At 34.6% G+C, this 19410-nt stretch overlaps 3 protein-coding genes across 3 annotated transcripts; 2 read left to right on the top strand and 1 right to left on the bottom strand.

Annotated features, from left to right (window-relative positions):
- Window positions 1–1320: 1320 nt before the first annotated feature.
- Window positions 1321–4771, top strand: LOTGIDRAFT_102757 (hypothetical protein; the record flags this gene model as incomplete). The annotated part of the gene is made up of 6 exons (XM_009045846.1): window positions 1321–1490; window positions 1660–1708; window positions 1964–2065; window positions 3737–3887; window positions 4066–4163; window positions 4640–4771. Coding segments are annotated over 6 exons (702 nt in total), but the record flags the coding sequence as incomplete, so codon positions are not given.
- Window positions 4772–8235: 3464 nt separating this feature from the next.
- Window positions 8236–12702, bottom strand: LOTGIDRAFT_228086 (hypothetical protein; the record flags this gene model as incomplete). Its single annotated transcript, XM_009045845.1, has 6 exons — window positions 8236–8608; window positions 9474–9597; window positions 10077–10171; window positions 10988–11178; window positions 11911–12116; window positions 12569–12702. The coding sequence occupies 6 exons, from the start codon at window positions 12700–12702 to the stop codon at window positions 8543–8545; spliced, it is 816 nt and encodes a 271-aa protein (XP_009044093.1). The 3' UTR covers window positions 8236–8542.
- Window positions 12703–13653: 951 nt separating this feature from the next.
- On the top strand, window positions 13654–19156 carry LOTGIDRAFT_152402 (hypothetical protein; the record flags this gene model as incomplete). Its single annotated transcript, XM_009045844.1, has 9 exons — window positions 13654–14491; window positions 15103–15184; window positions 15519–15609; window positions 16163–16328; window positions 16736–16902; window positions 17102–17188; window positions 17475–17570; window positions 17848–18532; window positions 18933–19156. 9 exons carry the CDS (start codon window positions 13654–13656, stop codon window positions 19154–19156), a joined length of 2436 nt encoding a protein of 811 aa, XP_009044092.1.
- Window positions 19157–19410: the final 254 nt, after the last annotated feature.

The raw sequence follows: 19410 nt of genomic DNA, 5'->3' as shown, positions 1-19410 counted from the left end.
ACCACATAGCTGATAAAGTGTATTTGGTATTTTGGTTTGATAACTTTTTTTTTGGAGTGGCCACATGCCTTTTAATGTTTTATTGTCAGCTTGGCATTGCATCTGAATAACCAATAATGTGTATTTGATATAATGATTTGAGTTTGTCAACTTAGCATCCGTCTGCACTCACTAAAGTAGATATTTTCCAAATTGACATTTATTTGTCTAGGCTAAGTCAAATTAAGATTCAAGGAAACCATAGTTTTAAGATTAGAATATTTTGTTGCTAGGTAACATTAGATATCGATGACGTCTGCAGATCTGTTCAAAATTTAAAGATACAGTCTCCCGTTCAAAATATTCTAGGTAAATATCATTTCGTTTTTTTCTTTTTTATTTCAGGAAAGAAGCAAACATAAAAAACAGAAACGTAGCAGATCGGGCTCAAGGGAGCGTGAACGATCATCCAAGAAACGTAAAAAGTCAAAATCACGGAAACATAGGAAAGAATCTAAGGAAGAAAATGATGAAAAGAGAAAGCATGATTCTTCACGACATGGGTCAAGTCGCTCTAGAAAATCGAAACATGGTGAAAAATCATCAGAAAGTGAGAGAAAATCGGGTGAAGAAATTAATGTTAAGGCAGAACAAGATGGAGTCCTTATAAAGGAGAAACAATATGAGGATAATATTTCAGAAATTCCGAGTACAGAACTAGAGTCAATGGAAACTAATGTAGAAATTGAACAACAGATGTCAGACAGTTCAAATGATGATTTGGAGATGATTAAACTTAAAGACAAAGTACCTGAAAGCATGGACACTGAGAAGTCTTCAACTGACTCAAAATCAAAATGCAAACAGAAAAATTGTGAGAATTCACCATCAGTTGATCAAGACATGAATTCGGAAAGCGTCAAAATGGAAGTGAAAATGGAGATTTCTGAGGGGGAGTCGAACAGTATTTGTACAGGAGAGTCAGAGCTGGAATCTGGAGAACTTTCCTCTGATTCTTCAGATTCCGATCTGGATAGTAATTTTGACAAGAATCAGCATGATGTGTACAATGTTCTGGAAGCTGAATTGATTATTCCAGAAGCTGTGATGGTGGCCCAAAAAGACATCCATGGACAATTTGTTCCCTATTCTGAAGATGATCTTCGTCAAATAGGAAATGGTAATTTGTTTTAGTAGAATTACAGGAACCACAGACTGATTGACAAGATCTGTCCTACATGAATAATTGAACCAAAACATAAAATTTTAAAAAGCCAGTTTATGGAAAAGGATTTTTGAATGGTTCTGTTTTAAATTTCATATCTCTACTTTCGTTTTGTAGAAGCGTCTGCTAGCTGGCCACCCTGTATACGAGTGATGGTGAACCAATCAGAATGTCTAGATATTGGTGATTTATTTATAGTAACATGTACAGGTGGTACGATTGGTCGAGAGAAAGGAAAGAATCATGTGATCGAGATAAACAATATTAATATTAGTCGGGTGAGTAAGTAGATAAAAAAAATATTAAAAAATATGCCCATAATGCTTATAGAAGATAAGAAAATCCTTGAAATTGAAATGGCAAAATTAGGCCCAAACACAAGTTAGTAGTTTTATAGATGTGTTTCTTAATTCTAATCAAGATACTTCCTTATCTTCTACTAGGCCAATGACCAGGCCACGTATTTTTGAAATGATCTTAGTGCTACGACATCCTAGACACAGTGTTAGAAGTTTAGACCCTAGAATATCCGAGCTCTAAGATCATTTCGAGAATACGCGGGCAGGGGTTATTTCATAAGCACATTACATTAAGGATGATGTGTTATCCATCTGTTTGATCCTTTATCAATCAAGTGGTTAGGTGTTTTTCTTAAAATTTGTATTTTGGATTTGACCACAGGTGAATAAGGGAATCATTTTTTAAAACTTAATTTATTTCTTTGTGTTTATTTTCCAACAATTTTTTTTGTCTTTATAGAATCATTGTAGTCTAAGGTTTGATTATACCAACAATCAGTATGTGGTAAAAGATGATGGTAGTCAACATGGTACTTTTATTAATAATATTAGATTGTCTCAGGTAAGTTGGAATCATGGCGCTTCAGGGTTCGAATCATATTAGATTCATCCCATGTAGGTTTGACGTTTCAGGGTTTGTAAGATCAAAAGGTCAAATTCCCTTACAATTCTAAAATCATAAGGCCACATTCCCTTACCACCCTAGAGTCATAAGATCAAATACCCTTACCACCCTAGAGTCATAAGATCACATACCCTTACCACCCTAGAGTCATAAGATCAAATACCCTTACCACCCTATAGTCATAAGATCAAATACCCTTACCACCCTAGAGTCATAAGATCACATTCCCTTACCACCCTAGAGTCATAAGATAATATTCCCTTACCACCCTAGAGTCATAAGATAATATTCCCTTACCACCCTAGAGTTATAAGATCACATTCCCTTACCACCCTAGAGTTATAAGATCACATTCCCTTACCACCCTAGAGTCATAAGATAATATTCCCTTACCACCCTAGAGTTATAAGATCACATTCCCTTATCACCCTAGAGTCATAAGATCAAATACCCTTACCACCCTAGAGTCATAAGATCACATACCCTTACCACCCTAGAGTTATAAGATCACATTCCCTTACCACCCTAGAGTCATAAGATAATATTCCCTTACCACCCTAGAGTCATAAGATAATATTCCCTTACCACCCTAGAGTTATAAAATCAAATACCCTTACCACCCTAGAGTCATAAGATAATATTCCCTTATCACTCTAGAGTTATAAGATAACATTCCCTTACCACCCTAGAGTCATAAGATCACATTCCCTTACCACCCTAGAGTCATAAGATCAAATACCCTTACCACCCTAGAGTCATAAGATCACATTCCCTTACCACCCTAGAGTCATAAGATCACATACCCTTACCACCCTAGAGTCATAAGATCACATTCCCTTACCACCCTAGAGTCATAAGATCACATTCCCTTACCACCCTAGAGTCATAAGACCACATACCCTTACCACCCTAGAGTCATAAGATCACATACCCTTACCAGCCTAGAGTCATAAGATCACATTCCCTTACCACCCTAGAGTCATAAGATCACATTCCCTTACCACCCTAGAGTCATAAGATCACATTCCCTTACCACCCTAGAGTCATAAGATAATATTCCCCTACCACCCTAGAGTCATAAGATAATATTCCCTTACCACCCTAGAGTTATAAGATCACATACCCTTACCACCCTAGAGTCTTAAGATCACACACCCTTACCACCCTAGAGTTATAAAATCAAATACCCTTACCACCTAGAGTCATAAGATCACATCCCCTTACCACCCTAGATTCTTAAGATCACATCCCCTTACCACCCTAGAGTCATTAGATCACATTCCCTTACCACCCTAGAGTTATAAGATAATATTCCCTTACCACCCTAGAGTCAAAAGATCACATACCCTTACCACCCTAGAGTTATAAGATAATATTCCCTTGCCACCCTAGAGTCATAAGATCACATTCCCTTACCACCCTAGAGTTATAAGATAATATTCCCTTACCACCCTAAAGTTATAAGATCACATTCCCTTACCACCCTAGAGTCATAAGATCACATACCCTTATCCCCCTAGAGTCATGAGACAGCACACTCTTGCCAGCTTGGTGTCATTAGATTATTTTAACTCAAGAATAAGGATGTATTGGGTTAATTTGGTTTAGGCACATGAAGAGAGTACAGAGAGGGGAATAACTCATGGTGATGTATTAAAGCTGGGTACAACAGAGTTATTGTTACATATTCACCCGGGTACAGACACCTGTACAGACTGTGAACCTGGGGAGGTCAAGGCCAGGGTCAAGCTTGAGCAAGGTCATAACTACGGTAAGTATTTTACGCAAAATCCAAGGAAATACACGATCAGATTGTTTAATAAAAAGAGATTTAAAATCAGTTTTAGTAATTGACCAATCAGATGACCGGAACAGTTCAGAAAAAGTCCCTGATTGAAAAGATTCATTGAATGATTTTAGCATCTTATACAATTCAGCAAGAAAATATATAATTTCAGTTCTAATGACTGCCAAAGAGAAGAAAAAACAGCAAAAACTAGAATTGAAAAGTATTAAAAAACGATATGGATTAAAGGTTAGTTGGCTTGATATTTAGAACTATTGAACAAATAGATTTTGGCTCTAAGCTTTTGGGTCCAAAATTTCATTCATTAAAATTAAGGTACACTACCATTGTGAATGTGGTTGGTGTCAGTGGTGTCACAGCCTACATATTTTGGAATGTAATTGTGACTTTGTTGTCCAAAAAGGTTATGTTTTGGGCGTATTAGTTATCATCACCCCAGGGCTGTTCACTTATTATTTTGTCAGTGGGACATTTTTCAACGACCTGTGATATTTGATCTCAATTTCCCATTGAGAGAAGGTTTATTATATCATGGCCTACTACACCGGTATTGTCATGATGTTTGGCAAAAGAAAGGTCAACTGGGTCATTTAACCAACAGTTCGTGATCACCCTCATAACATTGATAGAAAATGACCAGAGAATTTACATTTTTATCATGTTATACTCTATGTCTATTCGGTCTACACTTTCTTATTTTCCAGAATATGAATTTTGAAGACAATGAAGCGATAAGCAATCCGGCATACGAGGACAAGGCTGCTACTAGAAGAAAACAGGTCGGAAGCGACGGACCAGGACATAAGTCTGAGGCTCCTGCATCTGTTCATAAGTAGGATTTCTAAATATTATCTATCTTACAAGACAGTCACACAATCCAACTTAAAATGAGCCAGATGGATTTTAGATACATTATGGAAATAAGACACTTAAGTTTTGTCATCATTTCAAAAGTGAGGCATTTTCCTCCATTACTCTGGGGCTATATTTCCAAAATCTGCATTTTATTTAAGTTTTGAGAGACAAACACAAAAAATTTATGAATGGTTATTGGACCGATTTCTGATTTACCACATTAATTGAGCAGTCTTTTGGACTTCATGACTTAAATTTTGCATAGGGCTTATTATTTTGCCAATGGGACATTTTCAACAGTTTGTGTATTTCGACCACAAAGTCTAGTTAGAATAAGATATATGAGGATATATGAGTGTATCCTTGTGCATTACTTTAATGTGCTCTCAATTCTAAATGAAGGAATAAAATGATGATATTTCAGGCCTATATCTCAGAAGAATAAAGGTCATAAACTATTGGCTAAGATGGGTTGGAAAGAAGGAGAGGGGTTGGGGAAGTCTAGTTCTGGTATTACAGATCCGGTAAGTTGGTCATTATTAATGTATTTGAAAATAGCGATATGTTTGAAACTTGATGATCAAGCAAATTAAAGAAAAAGAGGTCCATATAGAGCTTGGTGTTGCAATTTCATACTTGAATTGAATACATCACTAAATAACAACAAAATTTATGGCATACTTCGCTGGCTGCATATTCTAGAAACGATTTTTGCTCTTGGATATATCCTAGGGTCTTAACAATGTTCCTGGGATATCCTGGTGCTAAAATCTTTTCGAGAATATGTGGCAGGAGGTATTCATTGTCATCATCAGATGAAAAAAAAAACCTCATTTGATTATTTGTAAATGTGTACAATAAAACTCAGGTGAAGTATACTCACTATAAGATTGTGTTTCATTATTTAATATAAACACCCTCTAATTGTTAGTAAAGATTATTGAAGACATTGTGACCTAGGTCAGTGCTTTCATTGAGACTCATCTCAATACACCTTTACATTAGCTTATCTCAAAACTTAATAAGTAAATTGAACAACTTTGTTACTTTTATTCCAGATCAATGTTACGTTTCGAGCCAATCAATCAGCAGGGTTTGGTTCATCATCGTCAGTGGCAACCTCTATTGATAACGTAGACGGATCCGCAACTAAAAAAGCTACAATTTGGAAACAAACCCGCGAAAGATTTGATAAAATTAGTAAACAATCTTTGGACATTTTTGAGTCAGATTCAGATGTGGAAAAACCAAAAGAAAATGGTTGAAAATTAGGTAAAGATAGCTTGCAAGGCAAGGGGTAATATATGATGTGAGCGTATAATAACATGAATATAAGCTAGAGATGAGTAGACTGAACTGTTGGCTACATTGGAAATTGCTTAATTATGAGTATGCAGTAAATAATTCTATTCAAAATCCAAAGGAATCCAAGGGACTAAACTCTGCATTAGTCTGAAGTGGATTGTATGACCCAAAACAAGTGGACTGTTGTGTGCCTTTAAGTGAATGGTATTACTATCCTTGTTTGATTTTCTGCTTTATGAACTGTTATATGCACATTAAAGGAACCAAGACAGATGCATTTTGGAAGATAAATATTATTTTGACCTGATTTAAACTGAACATATCAAAATGCCTAATTCAGGATATTTTATTGCTATTTTTAAATGACACTCCTGACAGTGCTTGTTTGTATGATGAATTTTTGAGTGAAAGCTTATAAAGACAGATTTTTGAAGGGATCAATAATAGCTGATTTTCTGTTGTGTTTATTTGAGTATAAAATATTCAACTTGAATATTGTTTTGTGTTTTCATTTTTGTTTTCCCTAAATATACTTGCTGTCCTGTTGAAATGTGAGTGTTAGAGCTTTGATGCAGTTTTCATAGATTTCAACGTTGAATTTTGTATGTACTTATATCAGCAAGTGTTGATCTGTTGATCAGAACAGCTGGTTTTGAAATTAATAGGACATAGGGATATACCACAAAACTGGTCTTGCATCACAAAAGTTTGTAAATGCAGCAATTTGATTGGATTGTACGCAAACAAATACAACCAATTAGAAACTTAGACAAAAAGACAGTAAACAACTAGGCTGCATGTGTATTCAGGGGCTGTTATTGGCTGTATGTGCTAGGGTACCATCCAATCAAATTGATGTAATACCTCAACATTGTGAACATGGCTTTTATATATGCCTTGAATTTACCAGCTTTTTTCTATAATATAGGTAGGCAGTTCACAGTAAATAGGCACATGCCCATTCTTTATCAGAATAAATATTTCATTATCAAAATAAATCTATATCTTTAATCACTAAACATAAAATAATATATAATAAAAATATATAATATATTTGAACAGATGAAATTAAGGCACCAATATACTAACCCATTACTAGTATAAATAACAACCATAACAAATAACAAGATAACAAATAACAAAATAAGGAAAACACACCAGTAAAAAATTATTTTCATGAGCATCAAATTTCGTTGATTTTATTTGCATATGTAATAGGACTTCAATATGTGAATCCTAATTCTTTTTTGTCAATATTTTGAACTTCATGTAGGTCTGCATGTTTGAAATTTTTCTGTGTAAAGGTGCAAGCTCCAGTGCAGGAATTATCAATACAGTTCATACAGAAGTGAAAACATGAGGTATGGGTCAGGAGAAGAAGAAATGAATTTGGTGAAATGTTAAGCAACATTTGTTGGTCATGATTTGTATTTGAAGATTTGTTACTGAAGAGACACTTGTGTTTTTTTCTTTATATCAGCACAATGTACTTGTATTTTCTACTGTAATGATAAATCCACAAATTTCTCCATATCTTATTTATTCACAACTTACGCAGTGGCGGAGCAAGGTTTACATCCGAGGGGGGGGGGGCGAATTATCTGACATTGCTCGAATTTCTAACCTAGTTATGAGATTTTTGCCCGAAAAACTTGCTTCCGGGGCTGCGAGAGGGGGCGGTTAACCCCCTTTGGCTGTGCCACTGACCTTTGGACAATGTAATTGATGAAAACTTAAGTAGTGTGTTTCCCTTTAAAATATAAAAATATAAACCTATATACATGTCTTGTTGTTGCTCCATAACAAAAACCCAGGAGGTTTAAACGTAAATAAATAACAAAGGAACACAGATTTGATTTTTGCTCGAGAGACAAACTGTAAGGCCACTGTGGTATCAGAATCACATTAGGTTAATCATTATTAAGGATAAAGGATTTCCATATGGGATGGATAAAATATTAACAATCAATTATCATTTGATGGATGAAGGGTTCGTGGTAATTTTAAGATAAGAATATGTCCATATTTTTGACAAAATTGATCAAAGATACATGTTGACCATTAAGGGACAAGTTATCTATTTTCGGAGATTGATTAGGGTCTTGAATATGTGTAAATAAACTTCAGAAGTACTAGAAATGTACAAAATTTGCATAATTCCTTCAAAAATACCTCAATCATCATATTAAGTTTCAAACGCGGATAATTCTGGACACACATGGATATGAACGCTAAAATTCCCACGGTGAACTGTGAACACTATCACTGATTAGCTTAGCTAAAAACAATTCCCATTTGGATTACCATTAGGAATGGATCAAAAATTATCAATAATTTAGTGCTGATCAAGGATAATCATGATATTGGTACAGGATTGGATGACAATCAAAAGTATTAAGTATAAAAGATGATTAGATTAAAAAGGATTATAGATGGATTAGGAAATGCTATTCAATGGGATCATAATCTCTTTGTGGGACTTTACCACACCTTATTGTAAATAATATACCATCCTGAAATAAAATAAAATACACGTATTCTACTTAATGTGATACTACGTCTTAGACTGAACATAAAATTCAAGTTTTCAAGAATGGTCAATATGAGTATATATTCATCAGTGAACTCACCTTGTGTCATAAAGTTACAATAGAATCTCTGGAAAATTGGAAAAATCATAAGTAATTATTGAAAAATGCTTAATCTTGATATCAAGCGTTTTTCAATAGTTAATTTCATATTTATGGATAATTACTAAGTTTTTTGGATTTATCGGATTATATAAGGATCCTGTTATATTATTTATGATCATGAATATATGCTCTTATTGACAGTTTAAAATTCTTAAATTCTAGGACGTAGTATTCCTTTAGGATTATGAGCCATGTGGTCTCTCCAAATTGGATGTCATTTCATTATTAGTTAAGTGGACTCTCTGAAAGGGACATTGAGTTGATACCCACGGAGCATTTCAACCAGAAGTTGTAGATGTTAAAAATGATAGTTTGTCATTATGTAATTGTTTCCTTACTGTATAAGTGTGAATTCGAATCCTTACAAGCAAGGCAATTCTGTTAATCAAAATCGAGCCCAAAGTGGAGAGTAAAAGCTGTATACTCCTCATAAGAGTAAACATGGTCTGCTTCACATAGCCTTTTATACTCTCAAGTAAATCTGGAAAGTCACCATGACCAGTGTTTCTAAAGATAATTCTCTTATACACCCAATAGTATTTGGCCAATATTGTGAAATAATTTGCACTTATGAATTCTTGAGACCCCGGCCAGTGTTTCCACAGAAGTATCTCATTCATTATACCCAAAACGGTAAATAATATCTGCCCAGTCCAGACATAAAATGGGACAAAAATTTACTCACAGCAACATAGACTGGTAACATCATCCAGAAATCACTGTTTGGTATAACATCCTTCCCGTGATGGCCTCGTGCTAGTTTCAATATTGCACCAAATGTAAAATAGGTAAATAATGATACCACAAATCTAGGAAAAAGAAACAAACAACTATAACTTAAAAAGATAACAACTTAGGTTCATAGTTAAGCATTCTTTCTACCAGCTTGTCTTTGGCCCAACCTCTTGACATTGATCTTCTCGGATTATCAATACCCATTTACAGTTGGGTCGACTGGAATTATGAGTGAAGATGACTTATTCAAGGTCATCAGATTATCACATGCCGATCCAAACCGGAACCCACAGCTGCCATTCGCTCTACGTAACCCAGCAAATGACGTCATGTAAAGAACTAGTTCTCTAACCAACTGTGCTATAGAACCTTATAAAGAAGAAAATCTTAAAATAATATTTCATACAAAAAAACACTGATATTTTCTTAATATAAATTATTCAATAATAATCACAGAGCTTGGTCATCATGAACAGATTTTTGATAAAACAAAATATAAGATATAAATTTAGGAAAGTGCCTCAATGGAATGAAGAAAAAGAAAAGAGCTTACATGATAATTAAAACTGTACCCCCACTAAGCTGTGTGACAGGAGTTGATGGCTCTATTTTTAAACACGCCCCAGCATAATCAAATGTTATGTTATACTGAAATAAAAACAATGAAAACATGGAATGGGGCTGTCAATCAAAATTGCAAACTAAGGAATCACAATTCAGAATAAGTTTTATTAATGTGGTCTGATATTATTTTGTTGAGTTGTATTCTCCCTTGATTTCCAAAGCACTATGAGAATGCATATTTATAAAAGACTGATGGCTTACCCTTTGTGCCAGTATGAATTACATTTCAATATTGTGACATAAGCATTACTATATTTTCTTAACAGCTGATGCCATTCTTTAAAATAAATGTTCCATCAATTGGGTGGAATATTGACACTCCGATTTTTAGTATTTTCTAACTCTGCAGGTAATTTGAATATAGTCTAATTAAATTAGATCAAACTTTTTTCCCTTTTTTTCCCTTAGCTTTCATTTTTAATATAGCCACTTCAATTAGGGTCTAACGACACCCCTCTTAAATGTTCATCAAATTAACCTTTTGACCCATCTGATAAACTCAGCGTCACAAAATGCCAGAGCTGGAGAGGGTAGAAATTTGATTGGTTAAATCAGGCGTCATCAGGTGAGGTCAAAAGGTTAATTTGACAAACTGAAGTGGCTAGATTAAAAATGAAATTAATAAAAAAAAAATGAAAGTTTGGTCTAATTTTAAGTAAACTGATTTGAACCCACAGAACAAAATTGACCATCAGATGATTATCCAATTCCATAGTACATAGAATTTTTAACCTACAGGTCTGAATAACCTAGCAGTTGATCATCCAATTCTTTCCCAAATATTAGGTGAATATTTTTAAATTGATGAAAAGTTGGAGTCCCCTAAAAGCAGGTACTTACACTGCATTTGGAAGCATCATAAACTATTTTAGGGGAATGTGGTATTAAAGAACTCTGTGAATCTTTCGGCCAGAAGCTGTTGGAATTACACTGAAAATTAATTTGGGTCTGTAGCTGACATGTTTTACCTCCAGTACCAGTTGAGTTGATTATCTCCCCTCCTTCAAATTTTGTTGTAAATCCTGGTGGCACTGAAAATATTAATGAAAATAATCAAACGTAAAAATTAACTTAAAAAATTGTATGCTAATAATGATGCACTGGCCATGGTCACAACAAAAACTGAAAAAATCAGGAACTTTTAATTTTAATACAATTTAGTTCGATTACAGGACAACCATACACTGGATTATTGCAATTATGAAAAGCGATATGGAAAGCTGAAAGTGAGCTCAATCAGAGAGTAAAGCAAATAACTGAATTTACTGATTTCATTCGACTAAGTTAAATTATTTCTGACTATAGGTCCTTATAGCCATCAAAAATACAAGCACATCATGGAATTTTACTTTTTTGGGGCAATTTTACTATCAAAATCTGTTGTTTGGAATTTCAAAATGAGAAATATTATATTTATGACAAAAATTAATATTCAAATTTATTCAAAAAAGGGTCTTGTGTTTACCAATCTTATCCAAATTAGCATAATAATAATAATAATAAAGTCTTCAATTTACATAGGTGGACAACCTGTTTAACAAATACACAAGTATATAAGTAATAAATGGACAGACTTTGTTGCTCTGATCAAGTACATGACCACAAAAGACGTACAAGACATCACCATTTAAGGATTTGACTGGTAACAATAACGTCTTAAGATCAAATCTGACGTAGACAACTTGTTAGATTACAATGGAGACCCAAAAAAAAATATTAGAAAAAAGAAACAAAATTGTCATCAGACTTATTATTCTACTTACCAGTATAAAGATAAAATGGATCTGAAGAATAGGCTGCTAATTTATAAAACGTGGAATTGGCTGGACTTGATTGGCATACAGATGAATCAGAACAGATGGGTGGCATCTGGAGGCGTTGACATAATCCCATATAGAACACACATGTTGGTGGAATAGTGTTGTTTACTGGTAGACAATTCTGATTCTTTCCTTCAAACGTCCAAATTCTACAATCAATGGAAATTATATTCATGGTTAATTCAGACAACCTTCCATGTTTGTTAGCCTCCTATATTGAAAGGCAGAAAAAACATCATATTTGATAAAACTTAATGCTCACAGAAGTGGCATTTCTATGTAACATTAGATTAGGTGGAGGGGCCTAGTGGGGGCCACAGAATCGTTAAGAGAGGGCAACAAGTACTAGGCATTAAATAGGTTAATGATAAGAAACATGAAACTGGGCAGACCAAAACCAGGCCAGTCAAGTTTCTGGGGGCCATGGCCTACTTGTAATAAATCTCTATAGAGTAGGACTCTGAGAGATATCTATAGGTTCCAAATGGAAATATAAAGATTCCAGAGCCTTTGAACAAGCAATGGGTGCATCATCAACAAAAGTAAGGATTTTTAAACCTCATTTTACGACAAATAAACATCATTCAAAATATATGACAACCTGGCAGTTAGGTTCCCGACGTCATATCCTGGAGCTCCAGATCCACAAACTTTGATAGGCACAGCTTGGCAACTTATAAAATCAAGAAAACTTAGCAAAATTATACTGGTAACTATGTAGATGGATGCAGCCATTTTATGTCATGTGATAGCTAAATATAGAAAAATAATACTGGATAATTGCTTTTTTGATTATCCAGACGTAATATGAAGAGGCCGAATTTGACTTAAATGTTTATTTGCTAATGACGGCTCGATTACAATTCGAGTTCTGACTAAGAATACCCGATATAATACTTAACAAATATTGCCAATTAATTCAAGATCACGTGAAGTCTAAAAATAGATATGGAGTATTTTCCGGATATGAGAAAAGTAAACAAAAACAAAAGAGCTGAGAGAAGCTGGTTTAGTTGAGACGCAGAAAAATGGAATATTGCTGATTTGATGGGTGAGAATTTGTCATTGTTACATGCCTATATGAATTTTCTTATCTCTTGAGTGGAATTGAATTCCAGCAAGCAAAATTAGGCCTATCCTATATTTATTTTACGTCAGCTGACGCTTGCTGAGGTTTTTCTGCATATCGCTTTGTCCTTTCTTTGTTAAACCATATTATTATAATGCATAGTAGCATTGAATAAAATAATATTCTTTGAGCAAGACTTACTAAGTACATTTTGAGTGATGTATGCACAGTCTTGCTCAAAGAATCTTATTAAGTTAATGTTACTAGTTTACATTTTGATTGAGATATTCTCTTGGAAATGTGTTTGAATGTTAAAACATTCCCTATTAATGAAGAAGCAATCCATTTAAAGATGCCAGTAAGCTTAAATATGTAACCGTTTATGTTAGGCTTGTGGGAAATTGGAAGATCTGCGTTTGATGTTCTTTTCCATAAAGAGATTTGTATATAATCCAAGAAAGATCACTACCTGTTGGTTTGGCCAAGGATATATGCTGGTGCTGCAAAATCTGCAAAACTTTTATCTTGAATTTTCAAATTCCACTCTTTTGTAGTATGTAACAGTTTTTTGACGTTTTTTTCTAGATATTTTGAGTGGGAATTGACGTGGAGTAAGAATGGATCAAGTTGATTCACTAGAGGGTTGGGTGGCCGTCAAAAACAATCCGTTTGTGGACGACCTTCTACCACCTAGATTGACCTTCCTGGTAGCATGGAACGGAGTGGAGAGCAAGATTGCTGTGACATGTAGGTCAAGTTCAAGGACAGTCAGTGATAAAAGTGACGATAAAACGCGATTTGGATATTTCAGCTATCAGGAGTTAAAAGGAATTCACGAAATGTTGTGTTTAATTCATCCTTCACTTTCCCCGCATCTTCCAGCGTTACCAGAGCAACCAGTAGGATTAATGGCGTACATAAGTAGCGTTCCGGTGCCTGACGACGTAGAAAAGCTCTGCCATGATCTCACAACTTATTTCAACCTTGCTCTGGAAATTTGCAAAGAAAAACTTTTAATTTCTACCTTATTTGAAGACCCCAACTATGATGACTATTTTGAAAGTGTTGGTGAACTTCGCAGACAAGGATATTTGGAGCAAATTGCAAATTCTGAAGAAGAAATTAAAAATGTAATTTTTGAACGTGATAACTGCGTTACGATGCAGGAAATGGAGAATGTTTACGACGTTGAAGATGATGCAGTGTTTCGATTAAACATAGTTTTAGCTGAATATTTCAATTACCAAATTCAGCCATTTTTAGATTTACGCGAAGTTTCGTTTAATAAGTTAAAAGAGGCTAAAAATAACCTGTTGAACCCTGACCTCGGGGAGCGAGTGAGAAAAGAAAATGTAGAAGCTATAGCAGAATGGCAGGAACATTATGAACAGAGTCTGGATTCTATACAAGATATTTATATCAAATATTACACCAGAACCAGTCAAGTATATACAGGTATATATAGCCTAATAGGATAGCAAATGAATGAACTGTTGTTTTAGAATTTTCACAACTGAATATATCAGACTGTTAATTGGGAATTGTTGCAAGTTCATTACATGAATATGGTTTTATGAGCTGGGCAGTATCTTCATATATTAATATTGATGAATATTGACCGACACAGTATTTTTTTGACAAATTGTATAAGAACAGGATCTTCAATTAAAATTAAAAGCAATGTTGACAGCTGAAATCAGGCCCGTAACCAGCCCAATTTGCAAATGGGGGCTGCTGCATTTGCATGTCGGGCAAAATAGCTGATAGAGACAGATTTCAGCTTCAATTGAGAATTTGTTCTAATTTTGTAGGGGGGGCAAATATATTTCCAGGGGGGGGCACCCCCCTAGTTACGGCCTGGCTGAAATTGAATCAAATCAATTGTTTAAATGACTATGAACCCTGTAATGAAAATAAAAGGAGAATATGTTCAAGTTCGAATAATGAAAAGTAATATTGACAGCTGATATTGAATGAAGTTACCTTATAGGAATAAGATATGTTCAAATGATTAAATCAATTAAGGTATAGAAATTTAGTGAAATTTGTCTTGCTCTATGTTACAGATATGTGTGATAGAATGAATGAAGATAAAACTCGGTTTGGAAAGAAAGCGTTTGATATTGTTGGTACTGATAGACTTTTCAGGTAAGAACCAGGCCACATAGTCTCAAAACGATCTTAGTCCTTTTATATCCTAGACACAGTGTTATCAGTTAAGACCATAGGACATCCTTGCACTAAGATTCTTTCAAAAATATGCAGAAAAAAAAGAGTATGCTTACTATGCCTGATACCACTTTTCATTATGAAATACTTACGCACTTATGATTGATATACTTTCTCATGTGAAAAGTTCATTAGCTGCAACCAATGTTTCGCCAATATGATGTTTGTGGATTTCGGGTTTGTTGTGTTTTTTCGGATCGTTAGTACTTGATTTATTTATCGTTTTGAATAATTGACTATTGTGTGATTTTAGAATTGAAGAGAATACGTGTTTAGAGAGGATGCAGTTATTTTTAAACAGTAAGAAATGGTGTGTACAAGAACGAGATAAAGTCAAACAAGAGGTTAGATTATTAGATATTACTGGAAACTAGGACTCAGAGTCAATCAAATCTTCAAAGAAAAACAAAATTTTATTTGCTTCAAGAGCATAATGAAAGGCAGGAGGCCTTATCCTCAGGGACAGACACGTCACTTTCCTTTTACGTTTTCATTGTAATTGTAATTTTATGGCCTATGTTATGGTTCTGACCATATATTCTAGAAAGGATCTTAGTGCTAGGATGTCCTAGAATCAATGTCAGAAGATAAGAATCCAGGACATTCTAGCGCTAAAATTGTTTCGAGAATACATGGCATGGATTGTTTTTGACAAGAAATGGACAATGCCATATAGTGTGCAATTTGGCAGTGACAGTACATAAGATACAAAACGTCGGCATTAGGTCACATGATTCAGAAAAGTAGGATGTAAAACTCCATTCATTTCATTTCCAATAGAATCGCAATGTCATTTGACATTTGAGTGGCCTGTTTGTCATGTCTGGATAATAGAACCAAATCACCAACCCTGCACACAGTAAAGCTTGATATTTCTTAAGGCCTTTTTACTTTCAGATCGCGAGTCTGGACGAAAGTCCAGCAGTACGCAAAGAAGTTCAGTTACTGGAAAATCATATTTACAGATGGCAGATTCGAATTTACGATGAACATCTGAAAATTTTCAGCGAAGAAGAAAAATGGACTAAATGTTTGTTACGAGCTCGATATCACAAGATAGATGGTAGGTGTATATTAATGCGTATATTTTAAACCTTAAAGCTATCATGAAGTTAAGATAGGAAAATGAATTAACAGTAATTGGTTCACAGACATACTTAAATCGGTTTTAATTAAAAAATACTTCATAATTTTATTTATGAATTTAAAATTGTTTACTTGAAACTTGCTTTTAAATTTAAATAATTAAATCACAATTCCGTTTACACAAAATCACACAATCTATTGGATAACAGCGGTCACATGCATTTGTTTTGAGTTTGATTGACGTGGCCAAAACAAGGAGTCGATATCATGAATCTGTTTCGCGGATTTATTCAGTGTTCACAGGTTTTTTCTGTTTATACATCGATAAACTGAAAAAATGTTTTGTTCAAATTTAATAAATTTTTCAATTTAATTTGTTTTTAGAAGTGAATGAGGAGGTGTTGTTTTATGATGCCGTGGAAGATCTAGATGAGATGTCAGAAGAAGATGATGTTGATGAATGTGATTTAAAAACAGATCCAGAAATTCTCAAACTTAAACGTAGGCTTGCTGATATCAATCGTAGACGAGCTATCGTTCGAAATAGAAAGGTAAAATTTTACCTTTTGTATGAAAAAATATCATGATTTTTAAACTTCATATAGGAATTTTCTCACTTTCAGAGAGTCCACATTAGAGCTAATAATGTTTATTTCATATCTGGTTTTGTCAAGTCAGCATCCCTTTCAGAGAGTCCCCATAGCTAAAAATGTAATTGAGTCAATGTATATTTTGGTGTATTTATTTCAGTCAACTCTGGAAAGACAATGTAAAGAGAAACAAGAAGAGAGAAAGAACTATATAGATACTTTTAATCACCATCATTCTATACAAATGGTTTGTCTTTTTCTTAATTTATTGTCTATTTATCTATTGTGGCTTGGTGAAAGGAATACTACTTTTTACAATGAACATGAAGTCTCAAACTTGAGTAAAATGAGTATATAATCATCAGTGGCCTAACCTGATGTCATAATTAAGCAACAGATTCCCTGTCAATGACGATAAATTTTAGGCAAGTTTAGAAATTAAAAATTTTGGTCTTCATTTTTGGTAGCTTTCTTTTAATTGAAGACCGGCTTGCTAATAATAATAATGCTATGGTCTTGATTTTTTATTGCAGAAACGAGACAAAGATAAAGAAATTTTAGAAATGAAGAAAGATTTTATACAAGAACAGAGAAAGAGAACTATTGAAAGGTTGAAGAGCCACAAAGTTGTAAGTCAAAGCTTTTTTCTTGAATCTTTGTATCTTCGAAATACAAAACTGTTTTATACATATCAGAGTCTGATGTCAGATAGAGCATATTGACTGTCGGACATTTGAGAAGCCCCGTCGGTTATGACTGGCAAATATACAGCCTGTATCAGACTCAAATGCTACAAATTTCTCAATTTTCTAAAACATTTATAAACAGCATGAGAGAAAATCTTGTCAATTAAATTGTTTAAGAGAAACCACTGAAATTTAAATGGACTTTATGAATTTTTTTCAGAAATATCCAACTCCACCAACAATCAAGCCACTACGTTACCAACCTCCGTCGTTAAGGAAAGATTCCTTGACTTCACTCAGCAGACGCAATCCACCATCTTTATCTAGTAACTATGGTAAGAAACAATATAATGAATATCCTTCTTTACATCCAATCAAAGAAAGCAAAGGAAAGAAGACACCAGTTAAACGAAAACCATTCGTTCGTCCTCAAAAAAAGAAACAAGATAATGTAGATGGCGATGTTACGTTTTATATCAGTGGTGGAACAGTCATGAATCATAATGTGGCGTCTGCTCAAGATGGTGGTAGTGATGTGGTTGGTGATTCAGGAAGTACACAAGTGACCTCCACTCCTTCATCAAATGTTCCCCCTCCACCCCCAATGAACATCCCCCTTCCGCCCCCAATCAACATCCCCCCTCCACCCCCAATCAACATCCCCCCTCCCCCACCAATTAATCTTATGCCTTCACTATCTAATTCTAAACCAATGTCCGATGCCCCCAAACCTCCTCCTTTGGGGTTAGGAAATTTAGCAGAAGCCATGAAGAATCTAAAGAAAGCTGAAGTTACCACTGATACAACCAAGACAGGAAGTGGTGGCTTAGATTTAAGCAGTATCACAGCTGGAAGAATTCATTTAAAACCAGCCAGTCAACGCACATTAAAACCAGTGAAAAAAGGTAATTACTTTGTTTTTTATTCATTGTAATGTGACACTCTTTGCTCTTATCAGATGCATCAGGCTCCAAACTCTTCCAGTATCAGTATTGAAGATTATTAGCGTAAAAGAGAAATTTGATCCCTCCTTTATTGATGTAGAAAATAGCAGTGTGATGTTTTAAACTACTTTGATATAAAGTCTGCTTTGAAAAGATCTAAAAAAGACGTGATTAGGATTTATTGCACTCAATCTTTTGAGCTGGCAAGCTAAGTCCAAAGTGGGCCTGCCTATTGGCAATTCTCAGAATTTTCTGTAATGCTAGCCTTAGCAGGGAAATCAACTCAGACTGTTTGCATTCTAATACTGCATTCTATATAGTATTATCTATTGCATTCATATATTATTTCTTTATTTTCCAGATCCTAATGATTTGAATGAAATCTTCAACATGATAAAACAGGGAGTGAAGCTCCGCCCAGTCAAATCAATTGACCAATCAAAAAGTCCATCTATGAGTCAATCATTCCCGAGTGACACCCACATCAGCCTATTACAAGAGAGTATGAGAAGAATTAACAACATGGTTCGAGGCAATACGCCAGAATCTGAAACCAGTGATGATAATAGTGATTTTGACGACTGAAACTATGTCAAAAATGTCTTGATTATGACCGAAACAGTTAAGGTGCTGGCACACGAGCCGCCTTGAGTTTCAACGACTGGCGCTGGCACACAAGTAAAAATCTCCAGTCGGTTGTTTTCCACCTTGTCGATAATCACTTGCAGAGCATGCAATTGAAAGGAAAAGGAATCTGATTGGATGATGATGGTCTGTCTTTCAGACAATAAAACTATCGGAGACAATTATCAAACTTGATTGGAGTCGGAGAAAAAAAT

This window comes from Lottia gigantea (genome assembly GCF_000327385.1).
Source record: "Lottia gigantea unplaced genomic scaffold LOTGIsca_1, whole genome shotgun sequence".
NCBI lineage: Eukaryota > Metazoa > Mollusca > Gastropoda > Lottiidae > Lottia > Lottia gigantea.
Note: the sequence above shows the minus strand (reverse complement) of the source record. Positions and strands in the feature narration are given on the sequence as shown.